Source organism: Lepisosteus platostomus, chromosome 12, assembly GCF_059453375.1.
Source record: "Lepisosteus platostomus isolate fLepPlt1 chromosome 12, fLepPlt1.hap1, whole genome shotgun sequence".
NCBI classification, from domain to species: Eukaryota; Metazoa; Chordata; class Actinopteri; order Semionotiformes; family Lepisosteidae; genus Lepisosteus; species Lepisosteus platostomus.
The window spans coordinates 25,191,650-25,209,763 of record NC_142622.1 but is presented as its reverse complement, the minus strand read 5'-3'; the positions used below and the strand labels follow the sequence as shown (position 1 = coordinate 25,209,763).

The 18,114-nt window shown below is 40.0% G+C and overlaps 1 protein-coding gene and 1 long non-coding RNA gene across 2 annotated transcripts in view; both read left to right on the top strand.

The window, feature by feature from the left end:
• itga9 (integrin, alpha 9) overlaps positions 1–18,114 on the top strand; it is a 159,632-nt gene that overhangs the window by 120,583 nt on the left and 20,935 nt on the right. The window contains exon 21 of the mRNA XM_088601479.1: positions 6,879–6,968. Coding sequence (XP_088457605.1) covers positions 6,879–6,968 — 90 coding nt within the window. The remainder of the gene's footprint in view (positions 1–6,878; positions 6,969–18,114) is intronic.
• Positions 10,453–12,849, top strand: LOC148651341 (uncharacterized). The gene is made up of 2 exons (XR_015925726.1): positions 10,453–11,127; positions 12,541–12,849. It is a non-coding gene; the product is annotated as an uncharacterized LOC148651341 (long non-coding RNA).

Sequence of the window (18,114 nt, the reverse complement as noted above, 5' to 3'; positions counted from 1 at the left end):
GCTACGAAAATGATTTAAAATGCGACACCTATCATTCAACTAGAGCTTAAAATATCACAAGGAAAAATATACACCGGTATTCCATTTCTCCCTAAACATTGTAAGCTTCGAAGTCTTTAACTAACGTGATACCGGAGTCAACAAGCATACTTTTAGAATTTGATTAAAAGGGAATATAATATGGAATCGCGTATCTCAAGAAATTAATAACGGTATGATTATATCCGTGTACTGCGGCAGGGCTGTGTAGGGCTGTTTCGCCTGCCTGATCATGCGAGCTGTCTTGTAGCCTACTGGTCTAGGTGCGTGACTACCAACTGGCAGGTTGTGTGTTCGAATCCAGCTGGTGCTGGACTTTTCATTTTTATTTATCTATTTTTTAATCTCGTAACATAAACATATTACCGTATGCAAACTGTACTGTATACAGTATGTATATGTATATTTAATGTCTTAACTGTGCCCGTTTAATTGAATTAAAAAAAATTATTTAACACGAACATTAAGCTGTTTACATCTTCCGCCTGAGAACAGTCACCCGTTGCTACCCAACGCAGAATGGTGATTGGCTGACACTATCTGACACCCCTCTGATTTGAGAAAAAAGACGTGCTGGTTTGCTATACACACTACCAGGAAGAGGATTTCTTTCTATTCAAAACGTGTATTTTAAAAGTTTAAGAAGTAAAAACCTTACAGCGTACACAGATTTCTAAACTGATCAGGATCGTTATCTTTGTCTTATGCATAATAATGTTCACCGCTCTGTCCAGCAAATTAATAATAAACTTTATTTTATATAGCGTTTTAAACGAATAAGTAATTAGATTGCTCATAAACCTAATCACTTGCTTTTTCTTTTTATTTAGGCTCAGATTTCAACTATAGATCGTATTATTAATAACCATAATAACAACCAACCAACAAAAACAACCATATAAACATAATGGTGGTGCTGGACCTTCCAGTTTTATTTATTTATTTTTTAATCGCGTAACATAAACATATTACCGTATGCAAACTGTACTGTATACAATATGTATATGTATATTTAATGTCTTAACTGTGCCCGTTTAAGTATTGAATATTAATATCTAATTTTACCACTGAAGGGAAATCTTAACATAAACATACAGTATATGGCTGGTCTCGGTACTTTAAAGAAATAAATACACACCGGTATTCCATTTCTCCCTAAACATTGTAAGCTTCGAGGTCTTTAACTAACGTGATACCGGAGTCAACAAGCATACTTTTAGAATTTGATTAAAAGAGAATATAATATGGAATCGCGTATCTCAAGAAATTAATAACGATATAATTATATTCATGTTGCAAAAGAACTGCAACGGACATAAAAACTCCCTTGCATGGTTTCATTACGACCAGAATCGGTCTTGAGATATTTTTAACTTGATTTACAGTATTTGAGAGGTATGTCTTAACACCGATACTACAGTGCTTAAGTACTGCTCACGTATATGTTTCTAGGTTTATATTATGCATTTCATACGGTCAAATTACTTTTGAGCAACTAATAAGAAGCGCGAAACGGTATGCGTTTTACTTTCGTTTTGTGCTGGGACCCGTGGATTGATTAGATATATCAAGTACATACAAGTCATTTTTTAAATGTTGTAGTTCGTCTTGAAAAAATGTTACAAGTACATCATCTATCAACAATTACACAGGTTCTGTTTCCATATTGCGGATTTTAAACGGGCTTAAACGGGCACAGTTAAGACATTAAATATACAGTGCCTTGCGAAAGTATTCGGCCCCCTTGAACTTTTCAACCTTTTGCCATATTTCAGGCTTCAAACATAAAGATATAAATTTTTTATTTTATGTGAAGAATCACCAACAAGTGGGACACAATTGTGAAGTGGAACGAAATCTATTGGATTTTTGAAACTTTTTTAACTAATAAAAAAATGAAAAGTGTGGCATGCAAAATTATTCGGCCCCCTTGCGTTAATACTTTGTAGAGACACCTTTTGCTGCGATTACAGCTGCAAGTCGCTTGGGGTATGTCTCTATCAGTTTTGCACATCGAGAGACTGAAATTCTTGCCCATTCTTCCTTGCAAAACAGCTCGAGCTCAGTGAGGTTGGATGGAGAGCGTTTGTGAACAGCAGTTTTCAGCTCTTTCCACAGATTCTCGATTGGATTCAAGTCTGGACTTTGACTTGGCCATTCAAACACCTGGATACGTTTATTTGTGAACCATTCCTTTGTAGATTTTGCTGTATGTTTGGGATCATTGTCTTGTTGGAAGATAAATCTCCGTCCCAGTTTCAGGTCTTTTGCAGACTCCAACAGGTTTTCATCCAGAATGGTCCTGTATTTGGCTGCATCCATCTTCCCCTCAATTTTAACCATCTTCCCTGTCCCTGCTGAAGAAAAGCAGGCCCAAACCATGATGCTGCCACCACCATGTTTGACGTTGGGGATGGTGTGTTGAGGGTGATGAGCTGTGTTGCTTTTACGCCAAACATATCGTTTTGCATTGTGGCCAAAAAGTTCGATTTTGGTTTCATCTGACCAGAGCACCTTCTTCCACATGTTTGGGGTGTCTCCCAGGTGGCTTGTGGCAAACTTTAGATGAGACTTTTTATGGATATCTTTGAGAAATGGCTTTCTTCTTGCCACTCTTCCATAAAGGCCAGATTTGTGCAGTGTAAGACTGATTGTTGTCCTATGGACAGACTCTCCCACCTCAGCTGTAGTTCTCTGCAGTTCATCCAGAGTGATCATGGGCCTCTTGGCTGCATCTCTGATCAGTCTTCTCCTTGTCTGAGCTGAAAGTTTAGAGGGACGGCCAGGTCTTGGTAGATTTGCAGTGGTCTGATACTCCTTCCATTTCAAGATGATCGCTTGCACAGTGCTCCTTGGGATGTTTGAAGCTTGGGAAATCTTTTTGTATCCAAATCCGGCTTTAAACTTCTCCACAACAGTATTACGGACCTGCCTGGTGTGTTCCTTGGTCTTCATGATGCTCTCTGCGCTTTCAACAGAACCTTGAGACTATCACAGAGCAGGTGCATTTATACAGAGACTTGATTACACACAGGTGGATTCTATTTATCACCATCAGTCATTTAGGACAACATTGGATCATTCAGAGATCCTCGCTGAACTTCTGGAGTGAGTTTGCTGCACTGAAAGTAAAGGGGCCGAATAATTTTGCACGCCCCACTTTTCATTTTTTTATTAGTTAAAAAAGTTTCAAAAATCCAATAGATTTCGTTCCACTTCACAATTGTGTCCCACTTGTTGGTGATTCTTCACATAAAATAAAAAATTTATATCTTTATGTTTGAAGCCTGAAATGTGGCAAAAGGTTGAAAAGTTCAAGGGGGCCGAATACTTTCGCAAGGCACTGTACATATACATATTGTATACAGTACAGTTTGCATACGGTAATATGTTTATGTTACGCGATTAAAAAATAAATAAATAAAACTGGAAGGTCCAGCACCACCATTATGTTTATATGGTTGTTTTTGTTGGTTGGTTGTTATTATGGTTATTAATAATACGATCTATAGTTGAAATCTGAGCCTAAATAAAAAGAAAAAGCAAGTGATTAGGTTTATGAGCAATCTAATTACTTATTCGTTTAAAACGCTATATAAAATAAAGTTTATTATTAATTTGCTGGACAGAGCGGTGAACATTATTATGCATAAGACAAAGATAACGATCTTGATCAGTTTAGAAATCTGTGTACGCTGTAAGGTTTTTACTTCTTAAACTTTTAAAATACACGTTTTGAATAGAAAGAAATCCTCTTCCTGGTAGTGTGTATAGCAAACCAGCACGTCTTTTTTCTCCAATCAGAGGGGTGTCAGATAGTGTCAGCCAATCACCATTCTGCGTTGGGTAGCAACGGGTGACTGTTCTCAGGCGGAAGATGTAAACAGCTTAATGTTTGTGTTAAATAATTTTTTTTTAATTCAATTAAACGGGCACAGTTAAGACATTAAATATACATATACATACTGTATACAGTACAGTTTGCATACGGTAATATGTTTATGTTACGCGATTAAAAAATAAATAAATAAAAATGAAAAGTCCAGCACCAGCTGGATTCGAACACACAACCTGCCAGTTGGTAGTCACGCACCTAGACCAGTAGGCTACAAGACAGCTCGCATGATCAGGTAGGCGAAACAGCCCTACACAGCCCTGCCGCAGTACACAGATATAATCATACCGTTATTAAATTCTTTAGATACGCGATTCCATATTATATACAGCCCTACACAGCCCTGCCGCAGTACACGGATATAATCATACCGTTATTAATTTCTTGAGATACGCGATTCCATATTATATTCCCTTTTAATCAAATTCTAAAAGTATGCTTGTTGACTCCGGTATCACGTTAGTTAAAGACTTCGAAGCTTACAATGTTTAGGGAGAAATGGAATACCGGTGTGTATTTTTTTCTTTAAAGTACCAAGACCAGCCATATACTGTATGTTTATGTTCCAAAATTAATATCGTTTATGGCCTTCACACGCGTTACAGTATGCTCCTATTCTTTTTATGCTCAGCTACTAAGATTTCCCTTCAGTGGTAAAATTCAATATCTACAACGGGCACAGTAAAGACGTTTACAGTAAGTCTTTCTACGACAGACCAACGGACCACGAGTGCCCCTGTCGGTCAACCAATCACGCACTGCGGTATCCCGTGTCATCATACCTGCGGTATCTGTACCGCGGTGTCTGTACCGCTCACTTTGAATGGCTGCATCTGTATGTGTGAAATATTTTTCATAATCAAAATTTAAAGTTAAATTGTTTGCTGATTACTCGTTGCTGAAATTGTTTCATTGTCCATTACCACTACAAGAATAATAAAGGTTTAAAAAAAACTAACATCAAAATGTTTCCAAAATATTCACAAGTGATATTTTTAACTGCCAACATTTGTTTTGTTACACAATTCCATAATATTATTCCTTATCATGTGGTATCAAATCATTATTGGTATCAGTATGTGTGTGTTCTTATTACGGATTCTTAGAAAAGGATAAAACATTATAGCTTTTTATGAAGTATATAAACTTTATATAGTTAGAACAAGCACATCAAAACATTTCCAAAATAACCACTGTAACAAACCTATTTTGATTATTTTTATGCATAAAATGTTTATGAAGACAGTCGAATACTGTGAATACTTTGTTTTTTTTATATTTAGCTACCACTACCATCTACTGTATGTACATTAGGTATACATTATGTATGAGACCATATGGCTTTAAAGCCACTACAGTACAGTGTGTGTGAAATATATTATACATAATTGAAATTTGAAGTTAAATTGTTTCCTGATTACGTGTTACTGAAATTTGCATTACATTAGGTACTGTATATATATTTTTTAAACTTGTTTTTATTTTCAGCTACAATTCCATATTAATATTCTATATAAAGTGGATTTAAACATACACAGTAGAGATACAGATTAAATGAAGCAATCATTTCAATAACATTTAATGCACCACATTTGACACCTATTGATCAGTGATTCTGTCATTCATTTTGAATGATTATTCTTTCTATTAGTGTGAAATGTCTCACACCTGTTTTGGACAACATTTTTGAAGCCTTCCAAAAAAAAATCCACATTGCATCTAGATGATAGAAATCATCAAACAAATTTAGGCAACAGTTAGAAAACACTTTTAATATTGTTATTATTTTTAAAAATGTTTTCTATCTCTCAGCAATATTTAGAAATATTTTAGTATGAAAAAAGATTGTTCGGTTGAGAGATATGCTCAATGAAATTACAACACACTAACTACACTTGTATCACACAGTGCTCATAATGTTAGTTTGTCCTTTGCAAATGATGACGAAAAAATCTAGCAAGTAATTCAAATTCATGGAAAAACACCAAAAAGAATCAATTAATAATTTTCACATTGTAAAATGATATGAAATCAAATTATATAACAGTTGCAGTATACAATAAACTTTTCATGAGAAGGTAGTTGCTGTACTGTAGATCAAGGGTCTTAAACTCAATTCATAGATGCCCTTGTGTCTTCTGGATTTTGTTCCAAACTGACCTGTTAAGTTGTTAATTAACTTTTTCATAGATATATATGGTAACTTGTCTTCATGCTTTTTACAGCTTATTACATTTGTTTAATTAAAGTATGATAATCTACAAAACACTCAGAGACTCTTGTCAGAAGTTAATTCAAATAATTATATAAACTATGTAACTGAGAACTTAAGAAAATAAAGATTGAAAATGAGAGCATATTATGTGGCCCATCTGGTAGTAGGATATCAGCTTCAACAACATGGATCAACAGCATGGTTCACATTTCTGCATAAGGAAGTGCCCCGTGTTTTAAATGTACTTCCAAGTAATTTCCAATTGTGTTGTGTTCAAAATGAGAGTTCATGTGAAGCAAAAAACGAAATTAACTAGTCTATTTTGAGACCATTGCTTTACATCTGTTGACTTTAAGAAGCTGCAGTATTACCAACGGCTTTTTAGTTCATGGGTTTCTATACATTTTTATAGTACTTCTGAACATTTACCTAACTGGTTTAATACATTCTTTTAAGCACAGAATAACTGTGTCTTTATTGAAAACCTACTGAACAAAGAGAGTTCGTACAGGCTGTTAAGTTTTATATAAATTTATTAATGTAAAAAACCTGGCAGCCTGACCAATATATCTGTCAAAAAAAACAATTTTTATTCCAGAGTAAAAGTAAAGAAGTAAAAGACTACTTCTAAAGTAGTAGTAAAGAATATTACCTTGTTTCTACCTCTAGTGTTTGTGTAAATTATTTTGACAATTGTTTAATCTAGTATTTATGTTTCCTTTTGTGTAGTGCAAATCCAGAGCATGAAAGCAAGCTGTCTGACAACATTCTACACCTCTCTATTCCTCTGATACATGAAGTTGATACAACCATCACTGGGTATGTGGAACATTTTAAGGCTGCTTTTACTTATGCTAGTCCTGCGTTTTTCTAGAATGACATCAAAGAAGAAAATGCTTGGACAAAAAAGTGTATTTACAAACATACTTTTTATGTGACAGGTGTCATAACCAATAAATAACAGGCAGTTCTCAATTTCAAGAAATGGCACATCATTTTAAACCATGCATAACTTATTCCACATAAGACCGCATAAAAATTGGAGGGGGATGCACACTGAGGTCCACTCCCAACCCTGGATTTGAAACTAAATAAAAGCCATTACAAACATTTATTCATGGATGATGTTTATCTTAAAATTCAATGTTTTTCATGTTTCAATATCATGTAAAATGTATGTATAATTGAAATGTATAAATGAAAGAAAAACACTTCTTAGCAGTGGGTAATGAACAGTGTGGGAAATTCATTAATCATATGCCCATAGACTCATCTGGACTGCCCAGTTATCTTCAGTCCTTTTGTTCTAAGAGAGAATTTTACATGTAATATATTTTAAAGTGTCATACATAATGTTGCAAATATTTTTATTTATTTAAGGTTTTTACTGTTTATTAGTTTAACAAAGCATTCCTTAGACCTAAATAAAAAGGACTTCTTATTATCATGTAGGTTTCTTATCATGAAGGTTTTATCAATAGTAAGAATGTGTTAAGGAAAATGCATTTCCTTTCAAGAAATTCCTGCTAATATAGTTTTTAGCTACTCTACTGTATATTGAAACAGAATTCCCTTGAATATGGGGTACTAAAAGGCTTTTTGTTTTTCTTAGCAGCTTTTCATTATGAACACATTTTGTGCTATATTAAAAATATTATTTTGCTAGAAACTTTGAGGTGGCAGATTTTTCATGCTTTTAAAACATTTCTATTGGTTAATGAAGTCTGTACAATTCTTGTTTTTTAATAGCTTTAAATTTGCAGTGTTTTTTTTATAAATTCTTTGCTTTAAATTTCACAGTAGCTTTGTTGCATCCATTTTACTTTAATTGTCTGTAATGTAAGTACAAGGTACTTAGAAAATAAAGTTATAGATTTATTTAGTACTGTAAGTGTCAGGGAACCAATACGTGGAATAGAAGGATCCTTATGCGTGACCGGAATCCCACAGGACACAGAGTAGCAAAGGGACAAACCAAAAGACAAAATCCAAAGGCTGGGTCGATAAGGGAGGCAGAGGGTCCGGTAACGAGAGAAATCCAAAACAATTCAAAGGCAAAATCCAGAAGGCGAGGTCAAGAGGCGGAAGCAGAAGATTCGTAACGGGAGATCAGTCAAAAGGTTTGGAAACACGCACTGGAGAATACTAAGAAAGGCTTCTCAATAGTGAGCATGGGAAGGTGTGCGAAGGGGGTTTAAATACTGAAAGGAAAGGGGTGTGATTGGATGATTGGTTAGGGAGTGAGAATTTGAGGAATCTGATGCATGTGAGAATGTGCTGGGTTCAATCAGGGATGAGATTGGGAAGCAGAGGTTCCGTGAATGTAACGTCGTTTGCGAGGGAGAGTGTGGGGCGTGACAGTACCCCCCCCTCTAGGGTCGGCTCCTGACGACCCCAGAGAGCGAGTACGAACAAAGTCATCAATGAGGCTGCGATCCAAAATATCTTTCTCACAGACCCAGGAACGTTCCTCAGGACCATAGCCCTCCCAGTCGACTAGAAATTGTCGGCGACCTCGGAGCCAGCGGGCATCCAGGATCTTATTGACCGTGTAGGAAGGTAGACCGTCAATGAGTCATGGTGGGGGTGGAGGTGGCCGAGGCCGGGAGAGGGGGGATCTGTGGTAGGGTTTCAGGAGAGAGACATGGAAGGAGGGGTGCACCCTGAGAGTTGGAGGAAGAGCAAGACGATAGGTTACAGGGGTGAGCTGGGAGAGGATGCGAAAAGGTCCAATAAAACGGGGTCCCAACTTATGTGAAGGCTGTCTAAGGGGTAAGTTTCTAGTAGACAGCCAGACAAACTGTCCGCGTCGTAGTCTGGGCACAGGTCGTCGATGACGGTCAGCAGTGGTCTTCTGCCGCAAGGCGGTCTTCAGGAGGGCGGATCTGGCTTGTCTCCAAATCCTCTTGAGGAAGGTGAGGCGCGTCTGGAGGCAGGGAATATCCGAATCAGGGATAGAGTCCGGGAGAAGAGAGGGTTGGTATCCTAGAGAGCAATAGAAGGGAGACATCCCAGTGGTGGAGGAAGAGAGAGAGTTATGAGCATACTCAGCCCAGGGGAGGAGAGAGACCCAGTCATCTTGAAAAGCAGAGACGTAAGATCGAAGGTAAGTGAGAAGGTCCTGGTTGGTTCTTTCCGTGAGTCCATTGGATTCAGGATGATAGCCAGACGTGAGAGATGTGGAAGTCCCAAGAGATTTGCAAAAAGTCCTCCAAAATCTTGAAATGAATTGAGGTCCTCGATCTGATACGATATCCTCAGGAATGCCGTGAAGTCTGAAGATGTGAAGAATGAAGAGGTCAGCCATGTCTTGAGCAGATGGAAGGGCAGGAAGAGGAATGAAATGAGCCGACTTTGAAAATCTATCTACCACGACCATAATGGCAGTTTTGCCTTGACTCTCAGGAAGATCCGTAAGAAAGTCCACTGAGATGTGGGACCAAGGTCTTCTAGGGGTTGGGAGTGGTTGGAGTAAACCGGGCTTCTTAAGACGGGAGGATTTGGACATGGCACAGATGGGACAGGCCTGCACGTACCCAGTAACATCAGTCCTCATAGAAGGCCACCAGAAATGTCTAGAGATGAATTCCAAGGTACGTTTGACACCGGGGTGACCTGCAAATAGTGAGTCATGACCCCAGCGAAGAACAGTGGAGCGTATGGTATCAGGAACGAAGAGTCTGTCTGGAGGGCATTGGGGGGGAACGGTTTGGTTGTGAAGTGCACGTTTGATTTGGTTCTCCAGGTCCCATCTAATAGCAGCCACAATTCTCTCAGGGGGTATAATAGGTTCAGGAGGGTCCAAAAAGCCAGGAGGATCATGGAGGCGAGATAGGGCGTCAGGCTTTATGTTCTTGGATCCTGGTGTATAAGTAATGAAAAAATGGAACCTAGAAAAAAAAGTGACCAGCGGGCCTGGCGTGGATTCAAACGTTTGGCAGTTTGTAGGTAAGAGAGATTTTTATGATCCGTAAGAATAGTAAAAGGGTGTAGGGCCCCCTCCAACCAGTGTCTCCATTCCTCCAGGGCAAGCTTGATAGCCAGTAGTTCTCGGTCTCCAACATCATAATTAGTCTCGGCCCGGGACAATTTTTTGGAGAAAAAGGCGCAGGGGTGGAGGATACCCTTCTCTCCATGACGTTGAGATAATATGGCACCGACTCCGTTGGCTGAGGCATCCACCTCGAGAATGAATGGAAGGTTGGGGTCTGGGTGACGGAGGAGGGGTGCTGTGGTGAACAGTCTCTTGAGATGAAGGAAAGTTGGTCTGCCTCAGGAGTCCATTTCCCTTGATCAGGACCTTTTCGGGTCAGGGCTGTAATGGGGGAGACGACAGAGCTGAAATTCCTAATAAAACGGCGGTTAAAATGGGAAAATCCCAGGAAGCGTTGAATTTGTTTTAAATTCTGGGGGGTTGGCCAGTTCTGTATGGATTCAGTCTTGGCAGGGTCGATTTCAATGCCCAGGGGTGAGAGGATGTAGCCAAGGAAGTGGATTCGGGTAACATGGAAAGTACACTTTTCCAATTTGGCATAGAGTTTGTTCTGAATCAAACGATGAAGAACCTCGCGCACATGAGAGACATGCTCCTGGGGACTTCGGGAAAAGATTAGGATATCATCCAGGTATACCAGGGCATATTTGTGCAAGATATCCCTAAAGATGTCATTCATGAACCCCTGAAAGACAGCAGGAGCATTAACCAGTCCAAACGGCATTACTTGGTATTCATAATGACCGTGGGTAGTAATGAATGCCGTCTTCCATTCGTCACCCTCCCGAATGCGGATCAAATTATAAGCACCGCGGAGATCCAGTTTAGAAAAAATAGTGGCGCCCCGGAGTGATTCCAAAGCTGATGAAATCAGAGGAAGGGGATAACTGTTCTTGATAGTTATGTTATTCAGACCGCGATAATCAATGCAGGGTCTGAGAGAGCCATCTTTCTTTTTAACAAAGAAGAAACCGGCGCAGGCAGGTGAGGAAGAGGGGCGGATGAAACCAGATTCCAAGGACTCCTGGATATAATCTTCCATAGCCTGAGTCTCCTCGTTGGAGAGTGAATAGACATGGCCCTTAGGGGGTAGAACCCCTGGGATTAGGTCTATAGGACAGTCAGATGGGCGATGAGGCGGGAGGGATAGTGCCTTCTGTTTACTGAAGGCTAGGTGTAGATCCGAGTACTGGGAAGGGATATTGGGGAGGTTATCTTGAGATATGCAGGAGACGGAAACTTTCTGAGGAAGCTGACAACAATGCGAAAGGCAATGGGAACCCCAGGCTGTGAGTTCCCTTTGTGACCAGGAGATGTGTGGGTTGTGAATCTGTAACCAAGGGAAACCAAGAACCAATGGGTGAGAAGGGGATTGAATAAGAAAGAACCGTATGACTTCCTGGTGGGTAGCGCCGATGCGAAGAGTGAGGGGAGGGGTCTGCCACTTCACCAGACCAGGGGAGAGGGGGGAGCCATCAAGAGTGAGGAGCCGAATGGGCTGGGTGACTGGCAACCGGGGAATATTCCAGTACGAAGCGAGTCCAGAGTCTAGGAAGTTCTCTTTGGAGCCCGAATCAACAAAAGCAGAGAGAGAGGTCTGTCCAGTAGTCCATGACAGGGTGGCTGGGAGAAAGAGTCCAGATCTGGGAGAGGAAGAAGTGACACTGGCCATAACAGCGGGTGGATAGGAGCGAGGAGGGCGACCGGGGTAGGCGGCTCGGAGGTGATCAGGGGAACCGCAGTAAAGGCATCGCCCCTCACGAAGTCGGCAATCTCTCTCCTCAGAGGTCAGTCTATGGAAGGAAGGCAGTTGGGAGGGTGTGGGAGGGGTTTGATTGTCCGACCTTCGCTGTTGAAGCCTGAGCTCTAGTTCAAAAACTCGAGAAATGAAGGAGTCAAGTGATGGGAAGTCCAGGGGCAGGTGCACAACGTGATCCTTGAGTTCATCAGATAATCCAAGGCGGAAGTAGTGAATCAGGGCATTGTGATCCCAGGCGAGTTGAGCAGCCAGAAAACGGAATTCGGAAGAGTAGTCCTGAAAAGAGCGAGATCCTTGAGTAAGGGAAGTGAGGCGTGCAACAATGAGGTGGTGAGAGTCCAACTGCCCAAAGGTAGATTGTAGAGCTGTCTGGAAAAGGTGGAAGTTGGCAGTCTCAGGAGCGTTTCGAGAGAGGAGATGTCCAGCCCATTCCAGAGCTCGTCCAGAGAGGCAAGATACCATAAAAGCAATTCTTTCTCTATCGGTGGGGAAGCAGTCTGGGCGGATGTGGAAAGCCATCTGACATTGAGTCAGAAAGCCCTGACAACTGGAGGAGTCACCATCAAATTTTTCCGGGAGGAGAGGGGGTAGAAGATTAGTTTGTGTTTGAAGCGGGGGTGCAGGGGCAGGAGCTGCAGGTGGGGGAGACGGTGGAAGTGCAAAGTGGTCAGCTAGTTGCTGGACTGCAGTAGTTAGCAGGTCCAGGTTCCGGGAGTGTTCAAGGAGAATAGAAAGTTGACTCTGGTCCGCTTGATCCATTTTAATAAGGCTCACTATTCTGTCAGGGAACCAATACGTGGAATAGAAGGATCCTTATGCGTGACCGGAATCCCACAGGACACAGAGTAGCAAAGGGACAAACCAAAAGACAAAATCCAAAGGCTGGGTCGATAAGGGAGGCAGAGGGTCCGGTAACGAGAGAAATCCAAAACAATTCAAAGGCAAAATCCAGAAGGCGAGGTCAAGAGGCGGAAGCAGAAGATTCGTAACGGGAGATCAGTCAAAAGGTTTGGAAACACGCACTGGAGAATACTAAGAAAGGCTTCTCAATAGTGAGCATGGGAAGGTGTGCGAAGGGGGTTTAAATACTGAAAGGAAAGGGGTGTGATTGGATGATTGGTTAGGGAGTGAGAATTTGAGGAATCTGATGCATGTGAGAATGTGCTGGGTTCAATCAGGGATGGGATTGGGAAGCAGAGGTTCCGTGAATGTAACGTCGTTTGCGAGGGAGAGTGTGGGGCGTGACAGTAAGGGTGAGATGACAGGAGATGAACAGCAGTAGAACACTGAGATAGATTTCCCAGCTACTTGTGTGTCACCTACAGTAAGTCACTCTATTTATTCTGGCAGTGAATTGTTTATATACAGCGTATATAAAATCTCATACTCTCTGTTCAGTTGCCTGTGGCTGACCACGGTAAGGTATGTTAAAGTGAGAATGTATTCTTTCTTAAATTAGGACATGGTACATGTACAGTATATATTTGTGAGCTGCAATAAAGAAAACAGGCAAATAAAGAGCACTTAATTCAAGACCTAGCTGTACAGTGCCTCCAGATTCAGTTAATACCCTATTAAAACCGACACAAAAAACACCATATAACAGAAAGAGTTCAGATTGCATAATGTGTCTACTTTACAACAATTCTAAAACAAAGTCATACTGTGTAAAATTACATTAACGTTAGCTTTGCTCAGACCAAAGTCAAAGCAAAAACACAATGGTCACATTTGTTCAAACCTTTTAAATATTCCTTTAAATAAATTGTAACAAAATCAATTGTACAGTCACGTTCAGTTTTTTCCTTCTAAGGCAAAGGAGGAGGCCTTAGAAGGCTTCTGCTTTCTTGGCCTTTAAAAAAGGAGGTAACACACAAAAGATATTCAGTTGTATCGTGTAGCATCATGCATAAGGTCAGTGCGCAAAACATGGATTTGGACCTCCATAAGCTGGGACATGACTAGAAACAAATCTACTGAAGATGAATCCAATAACACTTTGCTCCTTAGTGTCCATTTTTAAGAAATTTAAGGCTACTGGTGCAATGCCAGCCCTTCTAGAAAACAAGTGTATCATTCCACCATGAACTGTGAGACATGCAGCTCTGGAAGCATCTACTTATCCAAGATAGCAGTTGAAGATCTCCGAAACAAACTGACATCTGCAAGATACAAAGTGTTGAAAACTACCATTCAGCATCTATTTCGTGAAATGTGGTATTCATGGCTGGCTTGCAAGGAAAAATTCCCTTCTGAAGGTTAACCACCAAAAGTGGTTACTAGAATTTGCCAGATCACCCTCTCTTATAGGGAGAATAATGAAATTATGGACATTATGGCCAAACATCTGTTTCCTGTGCCAAGAAACTATGGCTGGAAGCATAACAATAATATCAAGCATACATACAGGTCAACAAATAAATTGTTAAATGAAACAAAATAAATATTCTTGGCCAGTCATCTCTAGATTTCATTCTAATCAAACATTTGTGGTTTGAAGTCAGAAAGGCAGTTCAGAAATAGTTGATAAAATAAAATAGTTTGAAGGAAGAGTAACTTTCTTTGAGAAATGGAAAAAATATCCTCTCAGAAGTACCAGAATTTCACAAGGCACCACAGGAGCACCTACTCCTACCTACTCAATGTGAATTTACAAAATTGTAACTACAGATGTTTTCTGGATTTAAATAACAACAAATGGACTTAATCTGTACACTGCTGTAAAGAAAACTAAATTACCTTTTTATTTTTTAGCTGTACACATTATCCAGTCCATTCCTTCCTGTTGTATGTTTTGTTTTCCTATTTTACTTCATTTTTTACCTTATTTTACTTGTTTTCCTATTTTACTGGCAGTATGAACAAATCTGGAGGGCATTTACTATATACTTGCTACATGTACATATTGTTGTTTTATACGGGGTGTGTTTGGCATGGAGGGAGAGCTCTTAGTAGGGAGTGATGTGTTGCCTCGGTAAGCACATCTGAGTGGAATGAGTGTTAAGGAGCCTCAGCTGTGGTAGTGTTTTAAAAGCAAGTTGAATGCTTCCCCAGAGAGAGAGATCGAGCTCTTAGGATCTTAGTCCTGTGTTTTCTGCAAATGTGAGAGGACATGGGAGACCTGTCCCATATGCGGAGGTTCGGCTCTGAGTGAACCAGGCTGATGCAGGACAGCAGCGGGTGTGAGGTGCTGCTAGTAGAGGTGCTGTTAGGAGAGGATGTCTGCCTTATAAGTGCGAGAAAGAAAGTGCAGCTGAACCCTGAGAAGAGTGACAGTTCCAGAGGGAGCTGTAGATAATTGTGTAAGAGAACCCAGAAGGGACCGGGAACAGTGATAGTTTGAGAGGGACTGTATAAGAGCCTTAAAAACAGGAGCCTTAGAAGAGCTCAGAAATTTAAAAAGGGACAGTAGCTTGTTATGGTATAAGAACAGGGCTGTCTGTGAATCCGCTGTATCTGTTAGTGTAGTGTGAGTCAGGTGAGTAAACGTGTATGCCAGAGTGTTGTGTGTGGCAGAGGGACCCTCCCCCAGGTGATACCTCTGTTGTCTGTTGAAAACACAGTGGTGGTCTGCAGTATGTGTGTGAAGACAGTGGTGGTCAGGCATAGGGAATGTGTGCTGACAGCTGAGAGTGCACAACCTGGAGAGTGTGATTGAGGTGCCAGAGGGGTTGTGTGTGAGTGATTTTGGTTAGGGTATATGTGTTGAGTCTCGGCACGTGTAGTGAAGTGTGATACAAGGCTCAGATCATTAGTATAAGCATCTAGGTGCAAGAGTGAGGCACCGTATAGTGAATTTTGTGTGAGGCCCAGCCTGTTGGCATCTGGTGAGGACATCAGAGTATGGAGGTAGACCTTGATAGTCCAGGCATGACTGGGGATGAGAGACACCGTAAGCATTATAGAATGGAAGAGCAGGAGGCTCTAGGTGTGGTGGCTAGGAGCAGGGAGGCTCCTTGCAACAGAGTGTCTCACCAGTGAGAAGGGTGAAGCTCGTTGAGTGCAGGTAACCACAAGCAAAGGGCTTGGCTTGGAAACTCCAAAGAGGACCATGACGTGGGCGAGTTGGAGACTCTGGGCCTGAGAGTCCAAGGGTCAATAGCTGTCTGAAGCACCATGTGGGGGGCCATGATCAATACCACTCTCAGAGGAGAGTGCATGTAATGAGACAATAAGAGCCAAAACGTACCAGACAAGCTGTTCACACCCAAGATGGCTGCCACTACCCCGTGGCGTCACTATATATATAAATATACATACCAATTTGCATTGCTGGTTTTTAAGTTCAGAAAGATTGTAAAAGAACTGTAAATTCTTTATATTTTTAAGGAGTGTTCTTACATTGTAATGAAATGACGTAACATTTTGGGAGGTTCCAGTTTTTATTGTCTTTACTTTATTGTCAAAACATATTGTTAAGCTTAGAAAACACCAGGAACAAGCTATAATAAAACTATAATAAAGATAATATATAAAATGTTCAGTTTGTGCCTTTAAAGCAGAAGGAAGCTAAAAAAAAATAATCAGAGTGTTATATCTAAGCAAGGAAGGATGAGATACAGAATAAGATACAGAATTGTAACGGCTTCCTGGGGGGAACATACTTTCTTATTACTTTTATCTATTTGAAAGACAGTTTTAAGGAAAGAAAATTTAGAAAAAAAGACATTCACTTATCTGCTAGTTCCTCTGTATGGCTGCCTGTTTTCACTCAGTTTTGAAGCAGGCATCCTGTTATATTTGGTGTGTGACTTTTATTCTGTTTTATTGTGGTCTGTACAATTTATACAAGTAATAAACTGTTAACCCATGGAAACAAAAAGTGAAATAAATAGTTATTTAACGCTAATCACAATAGATATAAAAAGATAAAAATAAACACTGATGCATTTTTTAAACAATTTACACAATCAGACTGAATTTAAAAAGTTTTTATGTGATATATAGAATCTAAATGAAATTATGACTGATTGGTAGTGTCTTATGGAAATGATTTTGAAGACAATCACTTTTTTCTGTACCTGGAGTGTGGAAATGAATTTTGCTCTATATACTGTATTTTAGAAGACAGTTAAATAACTAGCAGCTTCATGTACAGAAGAATTCTACATTACATTAGGAATCAATTCAATATTTTTTTAATAGGAATGAATTTTCCTAGCAAAGACAGACTTAGAATATTTTAGAATATTTATAGCTAGCTGATATATCATTTCTTTTCATATGCTTCTGATAAATAAGCATGAACTCCAACAAACACATCAAACTTCAGTTGTGGGGTATAGGGAAGTACTTTGTTTAAATTATTACATATTTCTGGAACTATGAAGATACAGTAGCTGTTGAAGCCGGTAACCTTGCTTCCTTCAAGAAACAGCTGGCTAAGATCCTACTACCAAATGGGCTCCATGGCCTGAATTCTTCTTATATTCTTATTCTAGGGAAATAAGAAATAAGGTTAATAGTTCATTTTCCTAGTTGCTTAGTATTAACTTCCAGTTCATTGGCAGGGGCATCATTGTTATTTACAATCTTTTTTACAATTTAAGTCCTATTACTATAACTCCTCCCTCTTCTTTTGAGTGCCTTGCTTTAAATGTCTCTATCCCCCAATCTACTATCATTGCCACAGTTAATAGACCACCCAAACCCAGCAAAGCCTCCTTAGGTGAGTTTGCTGATTTACTCTTATTTCTATGCCTTAAGTTTAAAAGGATCCTTATTCTAGGGGACTTTAGTATACACATGCCCCCTGGTAAGACGATCATCTGTGATCTTTGAAGGCAGCCTCCCTCAAACTTAAGCGTAGGTGGCATCATTCTGGCCTAAATGTACATTATCAGGCTTAGAGAGATTACTTGTCTGAATATAAGGTTACAATAGATCCACTTACAATAGGTGCTAGATCCACCTACTTCTCTCACATCATTGAAAATCACCATAACAACCCCAGCCATTTTTTCTCCACCATCAACAGCTTGCTAAAGCCAAACTGCCCCACCACATTACCTGCCTCATCGCAACTTTGCAACACATTCTTAGATTTCTTTAGCTCCAACATTGACAATATCCGACATCACATTCTCTCCACTACGCATATCATTTCCATTCCTCCTCCTCCTAATCTAACTTTTCTGGTTCCCTTCTCCCCAGCTTCTCTCTTCTTGACTCAGAATCCCTCAATAAATGAGTTACACACATGAATCCCACCA